The sequence below is a fragment of the Cyprinus carpio genome, chromosome B24 (assembly GCF_018340385.1).
Source record: "Cyprinus carpio isolate SPL01 chromosome B24, ASM1834038v1, whole genome shotgun sequence".
NCBI lineage: Eukaryota > Metazoa > Chordata > Actinopteri > Cypriniformes > Cyprinidae > Cyprinus > Cyprinus carpio.
Window position 1 is genome coordinate 13,154,308 of NC_056620.1, and position 15,522 is coordinate 13,169,829.

A 15,522-nucleotide genomic window follows, 5' to 3' on the forward strand; every position below is an offset into this window, starting at 1 on the left:
ACCTAATCTTAATTTATTACTAACAAATACTTTATTTCGAGGCAGTGTGTAAATATGATTGGCACGTGAGGTCGTACTTAACTTTTAATGTGTGAAAATTTCAGACTCGGTGAAGACTGACACGGAAGAGAAGAAATTGTTGAATCATTATTTTAGTTTTCTTTGCACACAAAAAGTATTCTCATAGTTTCATAACATTACAGTTGCACCACTAATGTCACATGGACTATTTTAATGATGTCTTTACTACCTTTCTGGGCCTTGAACGTGTCAGTTGTGTTGTTGTCTATGCAGGGTCAGAAAGCTCTCGGATTTCATAAAAAATATCTTAATTTGTGTTCCGAAGATGAACACAGATCTTACGGGTTTGGAACAACATGAGGGTTACTAATTAATGACAGAATTTTCATTTTTGGGTGAACTGTCCCTTTAAGGTGATGATCACAGGTAATTTTGTGAACCCTACTCAACAAGGCACAGGGTCTTCTGTGTACACTTGATGAACCATGAAAACCATCCATGCCTGTCCTGAGGCCTGGGTGTTAAACATGTCCTGTAAAGCTTTAAAATCTGTCAAAGGAAGGCAAACATTATAAATCCAGTTTATGCCTGGGGGAATGTGAGCAAACGCATATAAACCTGCTGAGGAAGTTAAGCTTTTCCATCATTTCCTTCCTCTCAACCACTCGACAATATTTAAATAAAACAAGTATGTTAACTTTCCTACCAATGCTAAGATGTCATGTTTCTGTTCTACAAACTGGTGACAGGTCTTCTCCTCAGACGGACATTAAAAACCCAAAGAAGCCAGCTATCTTTCCTTTATAAAGAGCAGTGTTCTGTTTTCAAAGTGTGAGGTGCTTCACATTGTTTCTTGTATATTGCACATTACAGACACACAGTTTTCACAGTAGGCTCGATTCAACACCAACTTGTATATTCTGTGGGCTTGAACAGGAAAGATGAGAAATGAAATGGAAAGGTGCCAGCTGTTTCATAGTGCTGTGAAACTGTGATGTGTAACCCTAGGGCTTCACAGAGGTGATTTTACCGCATGTAAAAACTGCAAGTTGCAAAAAGTGCTTGTTACACAGGCTGAGATAAAACGCTTGTTCTAGCCTGTGGTCTTGTGAACACATGCTGGCAGATGAACATGAAGAAAGAATGGTCACCCAGAAGCACACAACACAAAATTTGCTGAACAGTTACTCATCCTTCTGAAATAAAACTATTTACAAAGTAAACACAACATATAGAGTGCTGTCATGCAGTAAACATATCTATCTACACCTAGTCCTTCCATTCAACACTTCACTTAAACAAACAGCTGATCTTGGATCAGAGATATAGGGGTAAATGATACACAGGGGACTCAGGAAAGACAAAACAAATACCTTTCTTTGCCCCACTGACCACGGCAGAGTCTTAAATGGAGACAAACTGTCAGATCAAGGCAGAAACTCAAATCCAGTCATTTCCTGGACTGTCAAGGACCACTGAAGTTCATTACTGAGCTGTTCATGTATTAAACACATATGACAGCCCCACACACAAACATGAGCATCACAGTCAGAGCACCTAAAGTCAAGTTCCCCTATTTGTAGGTGCTCTCATGTGAGGGAAGGATATGCCACATTACTGCATGTAACAGTCAATGTCCTTTAAAAACATATTAATTTAATAATATAAATTTATTTTAATATATTTTTAGTTATATATTTTTATTTGTAATGTGTATTTTAAGATTTTAATCTGTAATTATATGACCTGTGTGAACAATGCATTTCTTCGATTCTAGAATTTTTTTTAAACACACACGCAGTTTGCTGAATTGATCAAATTAAATCCAAATCTCATTATCAGTACAACAATTAAATTAACCAATAAATAAATAAGTAACAAAACCAGCCAAATATAGATTTAAACACACTTAAAAGGAATAGTAGTATCAGGACATCCCAGATGCATATGAATTCAATTGGAACATGTTTGTAGAAATTTAGCATTACATCACTTGCTCACCAATCGATCCTCTGCAGTGAATGGGTGCCATCAAAATGAGAGTTCAAACAGCTGATAAAACCATCATAATAACCTACAAGTAATCTACAGGACTACAGTGAAGTGAAAGCTGTGTCAATAAGAATCAAATCCATTTTAACTTTAAACCATTGCAGTCCTTACTTTCTCCAGTGAATGATGTTTTTATAAACTCTTTGGTATCTCATTCTAATGGCACCCATTCACTGCAGAGGATTCATTGGTGAGCATGTGCTAAATTTCTACAAATTTAGTTCCATGGAGGAAAAAGTCATCTACATCTTGGATGGCCTGAGCTTTATTAAATTTCAGCTAATTTGAATTTTTGGGTGAACTGTTCCTTTAATTCATAAATGATGACTCATAATGGTAAATGACCACACAATGACAACACAGTTTGTTTTAGCATGTTTCAAAATAATAAAAAAAAAAATCAAAAAAAAAACAAAAATCCTTCGCTTAAAGTCTGAATTCAGTCTACAAATAATTTATCAGTCTCTCTTTGGGCATCATGGGTGACTCAAGGGATTTGCAGAGTTCTTCAGTGCCACTTACAGGTTGTAAAAATAGCTTGCACCTGCAATTCAGCTGAGACATTTATCTTAAAATAGGCAACAGAACTAAAGGAAATAATTTGACAGCAAAGTGCAAGCACAGAGAGTAGACAGACTAGTGTTAGTCCAAAGAAGGGTAATTTGTCAAACAGACACAGCGCATTAACTAAGCAGTTCAGGATTAATGATGAGCAGTTCCCCAGGTATTACCTTAAACTATCTTACAGTAATTTAAGAGTGTAAAATCTGGCTAAGGAAGATGTTAATGCAATGAACTGCAAAATGAAAATAATTCAAACTTTGCCTGTAATTCAAAGGCTTGAAATAATCTGTTTATTCGCATTCCTTTCAGAACACTTTCTCAATGAAAATCTTTTGATACAGAGTATAACCTGCTGAAAATAGAAACTAGAAAGGTTTCTATCCAGATAAGACATACTACTCACTTAAAACAATGCAACCATTCACTGGTGAACAGGTCTTTGCAGTATCCATTCTTAACCTGTTTCTAGAGTGCTTGAAACCATCAGGCTTTCAAAGCACTGAAGCACAAGAAACAGGACCAAAAGCACAAAGAAGTGATTATATCAAATAACATGCAAAAATCTGTCACACTCATTAACAGTACAAAGTGTGCAGATTAAGACCACCATGTAACTTTGGACTCATACTTTAATCCTTGCATTTCACAATTGGTTTCCTGGTTCCTAATAGAGAACATTGTGTAGAATTTAGACACAACAAAATGCCTCATAGCTGTTTTTGGCTGCTCTTTTTAGGAATGAGATGTCGCGCCGGCTCTCAGACTCGGAACTGACCCCCGAACATAAGTGTCTACAGCAGTCTCTTGTACATCAACCCTGCAGGGGCAAAAGTCAAAAGGCAGCTTGACCCTAATAAGAGAAGGCATCAGGGGTCCCAGAGACGTGACCTGGGTCATGGTTGAGTGATAAAATCTAGCCATCTGTCTAACACCTATCACAGCAAGTAATGTAATGATAAATTGCAGAGAAGGCCTTTAAAATAAGTTTAGATTAAGATAAGATTAAACATTTAAATCATTAACTCATGGCATAACTGGATTAGAAGATTACGTGTGAACACACAAAAACACAGATAAAATGGGATCCCAGGAAAAAAATGCATCTTCTATTATTATTTATAATAATCAATTAAATACACAATATGCATGTAGACATTTGCATACAATGCCAGAAAAGAAATCATTTTAGAGTTAAAGGTTTTTGGAGATCTCTTTTTTTATCACCTCATAGAATGAATAAATGAATGCATTAATGAATGAATGAAATACTGCCAATAGCCAGAAAAACATCACCATATGAACAAACCTTCTGAATACAGATTGGATGTTTGGCATATACCGTAAGTTCTAGTGATGTGAAGATTTTAATGATATGTATAGAATATTTTTCTTCTTTTCTTTTCTTTTCTTTTCTTTTCTTTTCTTTTCTTTTCTGTACACACTAAAAAACAGGTACAAATATACTGTCACTGGGGTCGTACTTTTGTACTGTACTTTATTTACTGTACATAAGGTGCATATTAGCAGGCTAAGTGTAAATAATATTGAAAATAATATTGAAAAGGTACTGCCCTAGTGACAGCTTTTGTACAATTTTGAGTGTTATTTTATGCTTTGCCTTGAATGTGAGAGAATCTCCTGAGGTGACAGACAGCCAGGCCTAATAAACCCTACTTTCATTTTGCACATATTACACAATATATGGGCAGAGACGACATGTAACTTATAACTTTCAATAGTAGCAGCCATGTGTTTTATTGACTGCAATCAGAATTTTTCTTTCCTGCCCTTTTACAGTATACGAACCTTCACATGAGGCAGTTTTCCCAGCGTCAGGTGTAATAAACCACCCGGACTTTGCCCACAGTTTCTGCACAGAGAGCTCTCCGCGTGATGCGCAGAGAAACATCTCTAGGCATCCGTGAATGGAGTGAGCAACACACTTTTCAGAGGTAAAATATTCACTTATTTGAATCATTCCATGTCAATTTATCAAAAACTTACATTTAATTGTTAAATTTGTAACAGGGGCTATAAAATGGAATCAAGATTAGGTCTATTTAAAAACATATATTTTTTTTAAAGTGCATAACAATGGCTTACTAATGTTCTGTAGACGAGAGATGGTTAATTATCAGTTAGCATATGATAACAGACATATTATCAACACTGGTAATGATTAATATGAGTTGTGTGCCATGGGTCAATTAATCAAAGATGTTGTTTTCTGTATAATTTATAAACAAAATAAGCATTCTTCTTACTGTGCATGCTCATTTATATATATATATATATATATATATATATATATATATATATATATATATATATATATATATATGTATGTATGTATATATATATATATATATATATGTATGTATGTATGTATGTGTATACATATATATATATATATATATATATATATATATATATATATATATATATATATATATATATATATATATATATATATATATGAAAACTGTAAATATATATATATATATATAAATTCATGTTTATGTGCTTTTCTCATTACCGCTTTAAAAATGTAAGACCACACCATGTGACTAAATGCCACAATTGTGCACTCTGTCAAGCACCATGTTTGGGTTCACTCTGTGTAGGTTGGGCTGTGACGAAGGACAGAGTATTAGGTGAGGAAGAAGAAATGGAAGTGAAGAGCATCTTGCGGAGGGCCCAGTCCCTCAGAAGTGTTTCCACCAATCATGTCCTGTCCTGGACTGAAGCTGGACTGGACAGGAGGAAGTCTGTCTCTCAGCTTGTGGCACAGTGAGGGAGATGTTCCTCTTTCCTTTAAAGCATATTTCAGCAATAAATAAATGTTATGCCATCATTTACTCATCCTTACGATGGCCAAAACCTGTATGACCTGTAATACAAAATGTGATGTTTAGCAAGAATGTCTGAGCTGTTCTTATATCATAAAAGTGGATTGGCACCAAGTTTCAACAAAAGGGAAAAATACAGTACAGTTACAATTGAAGAACACATTAAATTTAAGTTATTCACTGAAACTCTTACTTGAAATTTGGTTACCATTCATTTCTCTGTATGAAAACAAGCAGCTTGGATATTCAGCTAGATATCTCCTATTGTGTTCCACAGAAGAAATAAAAAAGAAAGAGGTTTTACAAGACATCAAGGTGAATAAATGATGACAGAATATTCAATTTGAGTAATCCATACTGAGAGTTTTTACATTGTTTAGTAATAAACTCTTAAATGGATAGTTCACCCAAAAATGAAAAGTTTCTTTCTTCTGTTGAACACAGAAGATATTTTGAAAAATGTTGGCTTGTTTTTTTTTCTCCATACAATGGAATCTTCTTCTTTCTTAATGGACTCGAGGTTAATGTGTAACTCTATTATGTAGAACTTTAAATTATGCCTTTAAACAGAAAGTGAAACTAATGATTCTATTTACTGAAATCAGTTAAATTAATTAAATTAAATTAAATAGATGACTTTATCGGACCTTCTGTACATCACGTGTTCACCACCAGGTACCAAAACTCTCCCGGGAGAAAAGCCAAAGAAGTGGATTCAGGAAATGTAAAGCATGAGGTAAAAACACTAATCTAACTTCACATGCTGCATTAGAATATTCAGTAATATTACACAGCTTCCTGAAATGCTTGATTCTGAATGGTCAGTCATGACATTCTGAGGTCAGTTATTCCGGTATCTGAGACATGACGCTTCTTTTATGTCTCTCTGTGGATGAGTAGTTTAGTTTAAACACAGTTGGTGCCATTTTCTGCCTTGTTTATTGACTGTATTTACTGTGAAATGACACCGAATGACTTCAGTATAAATTGTAGGTAATACTGTTTAAGTGTTGCTAGAATGATTTTTTCTTGGTCTAATTATTTACTTTCATGGGCAAGTAGCCATGGACAAGATTATAATATTGTGTAATAAGAATATTTAGTGATAACAACCAGCTGCGTGTACATTATCTCTTACTAACATATTTGATACCATTGTTTGCCCATGATTGAAGGAAGCATCCATTTTTACCTGCATAAGAACTGTGAATGTATTTTCTTATTAATCTCCTCCAGCTGAACATGCAGATCACACCAATTCATGTCAGTGAGAATGAGAGCGAGACAATAGTGAGGAAGACTGAGGTCAAAGAGAGGTCCAGGGTCTCTCCTCTCTCCCGCAGTAAGTCTATGGAGAGTCTTCCTCGGCACAGACCTACAGGCACCACAGCACTCAGGGAGCTCTTTGAGTCAAAGATCACCAGTCAGCCTGAGTCAAAGAAGAGCAAGACGGCACTTGAATCAGCGAGTGCTGAGAAAGCCAATAACACTACTCTTCCCAATAACAAGGATGCGGAGGACAGAAAGTCACAAGTAGAGGCAGAGGTTAATAACAGCCATAATGAACTAGAGAAAGTGACTGAAGAGGTTCAAGTGATTACAAAGGTAAACAGTTGGACCTTACAGAGATGTGCATTGAGTCATTTGTATTTACTGATGAAATAATTACTCTTTCAGAATGCAAGAACAAAGCAGATAATAAACCGATCTGATAGAAGGAAGACCATTTCCGGAATTTATAGTGAAAAAATATCCTCTCCAGTGGGTGAGTTAATACAAAACGTCATTTTTACATTTTATAAAGATGAAATGCTTGTATATGCAAAACTCAGTGCCATGGTGCTAGGGTGTTCTGGGTAATTGCTAGAGTACTTTGGATAGTTGCCAGTGCACTCAGAGTAGCCCATATGGAGAAAAAAAATAAAAATAAATAAAAATATTCAGTTCAAGGTTCTAGACATATACTAGACCATGCAAGACACAAAAAAAAAAATAAAGACATATACTAGACCATGCAAGACACAAAGCAAAAACTAATAATATTGCAAAAACTGTCAAATCAAACTACCAGTGTAATATAGAAAATACACTTTATTTTCTAATACGTTGCTCATGATGTGAGAGGTTGTAATTGAGGAAACGCCAGATGACATCACAGCAGGAGCAACAACAACTGTTCCCAATGATGTGAGATGAAAATAACATGCTTTTTTTAGTCATTTCTGAGTGCTGGTTTGGGGTAGACTGGAAAAGTAGGTATGTATCTCAACAAGTGATTGACTCAGCCTGGTGTAGCAATAGCAGAATAGCTCCTAAAATAGCTGGCTGGCACTTATCCTTCCATGGGAGCCGGACAGGATCAGCTGTTAGCAGCACAGAAACGGCCATAGGCTTGCTGACACACTCAGAGGACACACATGGCCCCTAGACCAGTCAAAGGATCATTATTGAACTAAGTAATAAAGTAATTCAGAGGGATTTGAGTTAAGCTTATGAGCAAAGAGAAAGAGCGCTGAATGGTGAGTTTATGTTTATACATTTTTAAACCGTTATATTGCTTCAAATAATGTGTGTGCTAAAGAGGATTTCCCACATCATATCTATTATAGACGACCACTGTTGTGTGACCAGGGACATGGGATTTCCAGAATTTGATTATTCATTTGTGTGTTAAAAACAGGCTGGAAAACAAGCTTAACCTTACTGTGGTTGGAACATTGGTAACCAGCAAATAAATAATCATATGTTAATTTTCAACTCACTAACATGCTGAAATTAGTTAAAGAGGACGTTTGTTTGGACACTTTGCTTCACTTTTCCTCGTCACATTTTATTTTTAGACCATTTTAAAGAAAATCTACAATGTGTTGTTAATGAATAGCTTTTGGAGAATGCTTTTGTGGTAAACTGGACAACAAGACATGGTAATTTAACCAATGATTATGGAACATAATCCCATAATCATTGTGATACTTAGATCAGATGATTAGCAAGTGTGATTTAATGCAGATGCACTTCCAAAGTAAATGTTTTACTACAATAAAAAAAAATAGATCAGATAGTCTATCAGATAGTGAGTTTCAGTTACATACTATTCAGAGACTAAAATCCAGCCACAGTTGATCATAATTGTATTTCACAGGCTTGAGGCAAGACAATATTTTCCTCTTGAAACTGATTATTAGTCTGTACCCTTCTGCTCATTCAAGCAAGCTGTGTGCTGCTTCTTGGTTCATAACTGGAAATCCCATTGGTATCTGTGTCACGGAGAGTCAGATGTTTTCCAGCCTGGTTTCTGAGCACACTTTGCACACTACACTGATGACTTGCATTTATAGCAGCTGTCCACATTACTATAACGAGAGCTGACAGAGCAATAACTATCATAACCATCACCATTTCAAAAAGATAAACTCTTACAAATTGGATTTAACATAAAAAAAACATTAATGGATATATGGGATCTGTGGACATATGATTTTATTTGCAAATGTGATACATAAATGATCTGTTGTGCAATAAAAAGGGTAATAATGTTTGTTAGTGTAATAAAAATAAAAATCATTATAAATTGTTAAAACACTGCTTTTTGTTTTGTTTTGTTTTGTTTTGTTTTGTTTTGTTTTGTTTTGTTTTGTTTTGTTTTGTTTTGTTTTGTTTTGGGGTCCTTGTGTCTGCTGAAAGCAAAGGGGTCTCTGTAATTATGTTAGTCTATTTAATGTAGTAGTACTAAGCACAATTATTAAGCACATATTACTTGAAGCTGATTGTAAAATTATAATCATTTTGGAAGGCTTTAGTATGAAGATAGTATGCAAAGCTATGAATGGAGATGGCTTGATCTGACAAAATAGACATTGCACCATCATACACTCTTAAAAATAAAGATGCCTCACAATGCCATAGAAGAACCTTTTTGTCTAAATGGTTTGATAAAGAACCTTTAACATTTGAAGAATCTTTCTGTTTCACAAAAGGTTTTTTTTTTGTGGCGAATGAAGGTTCTTCAGATTATAAAAAGGTAAGAAAGAGATGGTTCTTTAAAGAACCTTTGACTGAATGGTTCTTTGTGGAACCAAAAATGGTTCTGTGAAGAACCTTTTAAGCACCTTTATTTTAAAGAATGTAATTTACAGTTAAATCTAAAAGCCCTGCTGAAAGCTTGCTGGGTCACAGATAAAGTCTCTTGCAAAACTAACAAACAATATCCCTGACAAATCACATGACTGTTCACCTCCCACTGAAAGAAAAACTCATATCTAACAGTTCAGAAAGTCTTTGGTGCCCCCTGATGTGTGCGTCTGTGGGGCTCGGTTGTAAAAGCACAGATGTTGACCTTGATTTCATTCCTTTATTCAGGAAATTAGGAGTCAAAGTTTGAGTTACAATAACCATATCATGATTCTGATCTTTCTGCTGTATTACAGAGGATAAAAGAAGGTCAGTCGCAGACTTCAGAGAAAACTCACCTCTCAACGGATTGGAGAACCCCTCTATTTCTGTCAAAGCTTTGTCTGCACTATATCTGTCAAAAGTGGCAGCTGCAGAACCTGCGGGAAACCTCTTGAAACCAGTTAGTACTTGTAGCTACTTTTATTCTTCATGATACATGTGGTGACCTTTGGGGCCAATGGGATGAGACTAAAGCAGGCTCCAGGAAGAAAATGCTGCTAAGTAAAATGCATGTAACAGCTGCTGAAAAATATTTTCGGTTTACAGTATGTCATGGTTCTAGTTACAAGTTCAAGGAGCATGGGTATATATATAAATTATGTTTTATATGAAACCAAGTTAGTAAAATCAGTTCCTGGTTACTTTTTGATCATATAAGCATCTCAGACATACTTGTAATGTCCTTGATTTTTATTTGTTCTAGGACCAGAATATCACTTCTTCAACTGGAAAAAGGCCAAACACAATCAAGGTAAGGAAACTTAGTTTCAAATACAGTATATATTTTAATCCAGTGGTAAACCTTATTTTGGCTTCTTAAGACATTTGATTTAGAGTCCAAATGAACCACTAGCAAACTTCAACCCTGCAGTGAACGCTGGAATAATTTGTAATAATAGTGTGATTGTTTAGTGCTCTAAAACATTAGCAGCTTGTCTTTCTGTAATTGCATACTTAAATACATTCTGGTGGTGAACCCTTAGCTCTCAGGTGTGAAATAAAATAATAACATAGGAAACTAAATTTACCGTGTTTGATTAACTACTCATTTGCAGGACAGAACATATAATCATTGTGAGTGTTTTCCCCGGTCTTTTGCGCTCGTAATAACATTACTAACATAAGTTATAACATTCTCAACTGCCTGTATTCAGATTGCTGAAATGATTAACTATTAGAAATTTTTGGCTCAAAACGCTGGTTTCTTTGGCATGCGATTTGGCTTCCTTGCAGTTCGACAGGTATGTTTAACTTCTTAACCATTTATGTTTTCTAAAAATTAATCATAACCATTTGAAATAATAGGCTTATATATTAGCTACAGTAATCTAATCAGGTTGTTCTATGTTTTTTAGATGGCTGAAGGTGCACAAAACAGCATTGCATATGCACCTGAATCAAATCCACCAATACACCATCTGGAAACCAGCCCTGATGAACATGAAAGACCCTTTACATCACCACCCCCTACAAGAGAAGCAATGTCCATTCTGCATCAACAGCGACAGAAATGCGAGCTTAGACGACTGCTAAAGCACACTTACCCTGAGCTGAAAAATGTAGACAGTTTGGTAGAGGAGGAGTTGGCTGATATTCTTAACATGGACCCAGACACAGGCACTGGATACCAGAGTGAGTTCCAGTCCAGGTGCTGGCTGTTTGAGAACCATGAAATCAGTTCAGTGGATATCCATGATCAAAAACTACAGATGAAAAAGGAGTTTCAAGAGGGGGACATCAAGAGAACCGTCTGCATGTTTGAACAACCTACGTCTAACTCCCACATTGAAGACAACAATCCTCAACTCAACAAATCAGAGGAAGTGACATCAGAGCAGAGCATAAAGGTGGATGTGAAAGCCACGCGCAGAATGTTCGAAACTCAATCGATGGATAGACAAAACCCCTGTCCAAGGAAAAACATTGTTTGTGAGGAAAAAAGTCGATCACACCAAAAACCAAAGAGTGATTTTGAGACTGATGGAAAAGAAACATCAGACCTTCACCATAACAGTCCAACCAATGATCTCATTGACACAAATGAGTTGTTTGTAAGTATATCTAAAGCCAAACAGGTCTTCGAAACAGTATCACATGACAAAGAGAACATCTCACCAACAAATGACAACTTCAGCCAAGAACAAGAACTGCTGAAGGCAAATGTAAGAAACAGAGCTCAAATGTTTGAATCAACTCCACTTGATAAGATCAATCAGCAAACCAAAGAAGAATCAGAAACTATCCTGGAGAACACGCAAGAAACTCTAGTTTCTTTATGCAACTTCAGTATCATGCATTCTGATGGAACCATCCTTGAAGCTAATGAAAATGGCAATGTCAAAAAAGCAAGATATAACTTCATACAAGAAGATACAAGACCAGAAATTCAGGATGAAGAGATAGTGACTGGAAGCATAAAGAACATCATGCTTCAGATGCTACCAGGAACAAACTTGAACCCTATTGTGACCTTCCTAAAAGAGGACAGTCAGGGCAATGTGGAGATTCAGAAAGTAGATGTCCCCATTCATCAACTTCCATTCACTCAAGATAAAGAATGCAGAACTGCCAATGTGGTGCAGATTACTGAAGATCTACTCAGTCGAGAGAAGTCCATTAGAAAAGGAGTCTTAATGCAAGATGGAGCCACAGGAATGAGAGAGATAACTGTTTATGCTCTATTCATCCACAGTGAAGACAGTACAGGGGTAATGGAGTTTGGTAAAACTGATTTTAGATCCATTCCCTCAAGTCTAAGGAATGTTCCAGAGTCTGAAAATCATGATCTGAAGACAGATATTAGTTCATCAGCAAGTTCTTCAGTAGTAGATACAAACAAAACTAGTAATGTGCAGCTATTCCAGAAAGGAGACCTTGATCATCTAATATACCTGCAGGAAACATCATCAGAAGTAGATATATGTGCATTTACTGGGGAATCCGAGAAAACAAGTGAGATTATACCAGGTAAAGTTAACAATATCAAAGCCCTTTTTACTACCAGTATACATGACACAAGCACGGAGTCAGATAAAAACAAGTCAAAACTGTCACCTAAAGAAAGTTTGGTAAATAATGAAAATGATGCTGTAGAAGCAACAAACCAATCTGAACATTGTCCTGACACAGATGACAATCTAAAAAAAGAAAGAAGTCTCCAAAATCAAGATATCGTGGATGATGGAGTCGTTCTTCAAGCAGAACTAGTTGATGTTGTTGAAGACGATGAGTTGGTGAATTTACAAACAGCCATTATGGATCTTCATCAGGCGACAATAGAGGCAAAAGCTCTTCAGCAGAGTGTACAAGCAAAACATGCTTCCCAAACTAACCAAACCCAACAAATCTGTGATTCTGGTTCAATGGCCCATGTGTTTACACATGTGAAAAACAGTGATAATGTGAGTGAAAATGAAGAGCTCTCACAGTTTTCCAAAACTGAACTGGAAGAAGAAAGTAAGGAGGATGCTATGAGAGGTAGCATACAGGCAGCTCTTGATTCCTTGGGAAAGTCGCATTTTAATGTCACAAAGGGTGATTTTAAAGCTGCAATGATTTATAGGAATTCTGGTAAAGGATATGCAGGACACAAAAAGACAGATAAAGTGATGATGAACCAGACAAGTGACAGGACTAAAGAAAACAAGTCAGCAACATCTTCTCCTGTGCCTCAAGCTGAAAAGGAAGCTTTAAAATCACCCGAGGGAACTGACACAACCCCTTGTGAAACGTCATTTGAAAACAAACCAAAGACATGTTCTCCTTTGCCTTTCTCTGTAGAAAGATCTGCTAAAACTCCTGTTGGACCCAAACCAGCTATCCCACCTAAACCAGATCATTTAAAAATTAAGCTAAACCCTCGTGGTTCTGAAACTGACGCAGAACATCTCAACAAATGCCAAGTCCCTCCTACTTCTTCAAAACCACCAACTGAACAGATTAAGGAATCTTCAACTTCCAAACAACGCCCATCTCATCAAAATGCACTCTGCAAAAGAGTACAGCATGCTGATGCTAATGAACATGAGCCTAGTGATACATCAGTAAGCAACATTCAAAGTCCTAAAGATAAAAAGCTAAATGGTGTAGAGGTTGTTGAAGAAACTCCAAAGAGCTCCCCAGAAAGCATTGTCAGTGAATCTTCCACAGGATTTCATGCTACTCTTCAAAACTTTGGGGTAAAGCCGAGTGGTTCAGTGCCTCCTGTAAAACCAAAAAGAATCAAAATGGCAAAAGAAAATGTGAAGAACTCCATTAGCAACTGTACCACTTTGGAAACTGAAACAGCTCAGGGAATTACTCCTCCTCACAACAATGACCCCTCAGGCGAGACTTGTAAGACAGACACCAACAACCGTGAAAAGAGAAATGATAAAAGTGATGATCAACAAGTTAGTGGAGTGGTGAGACGGGAAAAGAAAATTAGAGGAGAGACTGAAGACGAGCGAAGGCAGAGGCTCTCGGTGCACATGGATGAAATCATGAAAGGACACGTGCCAGCTGTCATGGAGATCTTTGACAAGCTGAAAAAGCAAGAAGAACTCAAAAACATACTCTCCAAAGTGGAGGAAATCGAAGAAGACACCAACAAAGTGGACGTGGGCTCACTTAAAAACATTTTTGAGAGTGTACCTGATTGGGTCGTGCCTCGGGAGAAGAAAATCAAGCCAAAAATAGTCCCACCAGAACATACTGGGGCACCAAGTGAACCTGAGATGATGTCATCAATGGAGGTAGCTTTTGGAGACCTGGAGAAAGCTGGTGCTGAGATCATCCGTTTAAAAGACCAAACACTTGCAAGACTCATGGATATAGAGGAGGCCATTAAAAAGGCTCTTTACTCAGTATCGACTCTAAAATCGGACTCGGACATTGTAGGACTTTCTGGTCTCTTCAGGGAGTCAATGGTGGCCGTACAAGGTTCACCTCCTCCAGGTAATATCAGGAAAATCAGCATTGGGTCAAGCAAATCACCAAAAGCTCAAAACCAGATTGGAAAGAGAGTTTCTGAACAGTCAACAACACAGAGAAAGCCAGAGCTTTTTATTCCCACAACCAAACAAAGATCAGCCTCGCCAGCATCTCCTTCATTTATTTCCATTCAGTCGGCAGCAAGGAAGCCTACGGAGTCGCCATCACCTCAGATCAGTCCCCTGGAGGAAGAACCAAAAGAAGAGACCAAGCTGCAGTGCTGCTGTAGTGTGCCTTCAGAACGCAGGCAATGTTCTGTCACAAAAGGAGCATCCTCGAGCCCTGTGAATCCACGGCGGCAGGTCAGTGTGCTGGAAGTGCAAACCAGGCCTGAAGGAGAGCGAGTCATCGGAACAAAAACCATCAGCGAGAACTATGAGAGGACAGACTGCTTTGGCAACAAAATCTACTCCTCGAAAACCTCCACAGTTGTGACAACCCAACCTGAAACCAGGACAACTTCGAAAAAGCTCATCATGAGCAGTCCAGCCACAACGGAAATTGTCACATACCCAAGAATCAACACACCTTTTATTAGAGAAGACCATCCCCCACTGTAAATTCATTTTGAAATGTATATTAGTTTTGGTTGAAATATACATGAAAGATCTAATAATGTGACAGCCAGTGCATTTTTGTACTTTTTTTGTTTGGTTATCTTTTGAATGATACTTCACTATTCCTATTTCTGTTTGTTAGTATTTCAGTTTTTTGTGTGTGTGTGAATTAATATTTTTGAAAACTATATGAATTCCTCAGTGTATTGCAGTCATGCAATAAACATGTTCTGATATTTCTGTGAATACAATATAATTTGAATTTCTGCCATATTTGTCAATAAAAATGATAGAAACATGTCATGTCATATTATGAATTTCAGTAAGCAGGTTTT

At 36.8% G+C, this 15,522-nt stretch overlaps 1 protein-coding gene across 3 annotated transcripts; it reads left to right on the forward strand.

Annotated features, from left to right (window-relative positions):
- Positions 1-4,427: 4,427 nt before the first annotated feature.
- On the forward strand, positions 4,428-15,487 carry LOC109058560 (xin actin-binding repeat-containing protein 1-like). Of its 3 annotated transcripts, XM_042752374.1 has the most exons (8): positions 4,428-4,589; positions 5,262-5,427; positions 6,162-6,222; positions 6,723-7,091; positions 7,164-7,251; positions 9,914-10,059; positions 10,363-10,410; positions 11,015-15,487. In XM_042752374.1, exons 2-8 carry the CDS (start codon positions 5,306-5,308, stop codon positions 15,188-15,190), a joined length of 5,010 nt encoding a protein of 1,669 aa, XP_042608308.1. In that variant the 5' UTR covers positions 4,428-4,589; positions 5,262-5,305; the 3' UTR covers positions 15,191-15,487. The 3 variants fall into 3 exon arrangements, with proteins under 3 accessions (XP_042608308.1, XP_042608310.1, XP_042608309.1); XM_042752376.1 differs by lacking the exons at positions 4,428-4,589; positions 5,262-5,427; positions 6,162-6,222; positions 6,723-7,091; positions 7,164-7,251 and adding an exon at positions 7,538-8,005; XM_042752375.1 differs by lacking the exons at positions 4,428-4,589; positions 5,262-5,427; positions 6,162-6,222; ... (2 more) ...; positions 9,914-10,059; positions 10,363-10,410 and adding an exon at positions 10,432-10,900.
- The last annotated feature ends 35 nt before the right edge of the window (positions 15,488-15,522 follow it).

What these genes read in the sequence shown, in the direction of transcription:
- LOC109058560 (XM_042752374.1), top strand. Translation starts at nt 5,306, where the DNA reads ATGGAAGTGAAGAGCATCTTGCGGAGGGCCCAGTCCCTCAGAAGTGTT. An exon ending in CGGGAAACCTCTTGAAACCA is followed by an intron (nt 10,060 to 10,362) that starts GTTAGTACTTGT and finishes TATTTGTTCTAG; the next exon opens with GACCAGAATATCACTTCTTC. An exon ending in AAAGGCCAAACACAATCAAG is followed by an intron (nt 10,411 to 11,014) that starts GTAAGGAAACTT and finishes TATGTTTTTTAG; the next exon opens with ATGGCTGAAGGTGCACAAAA.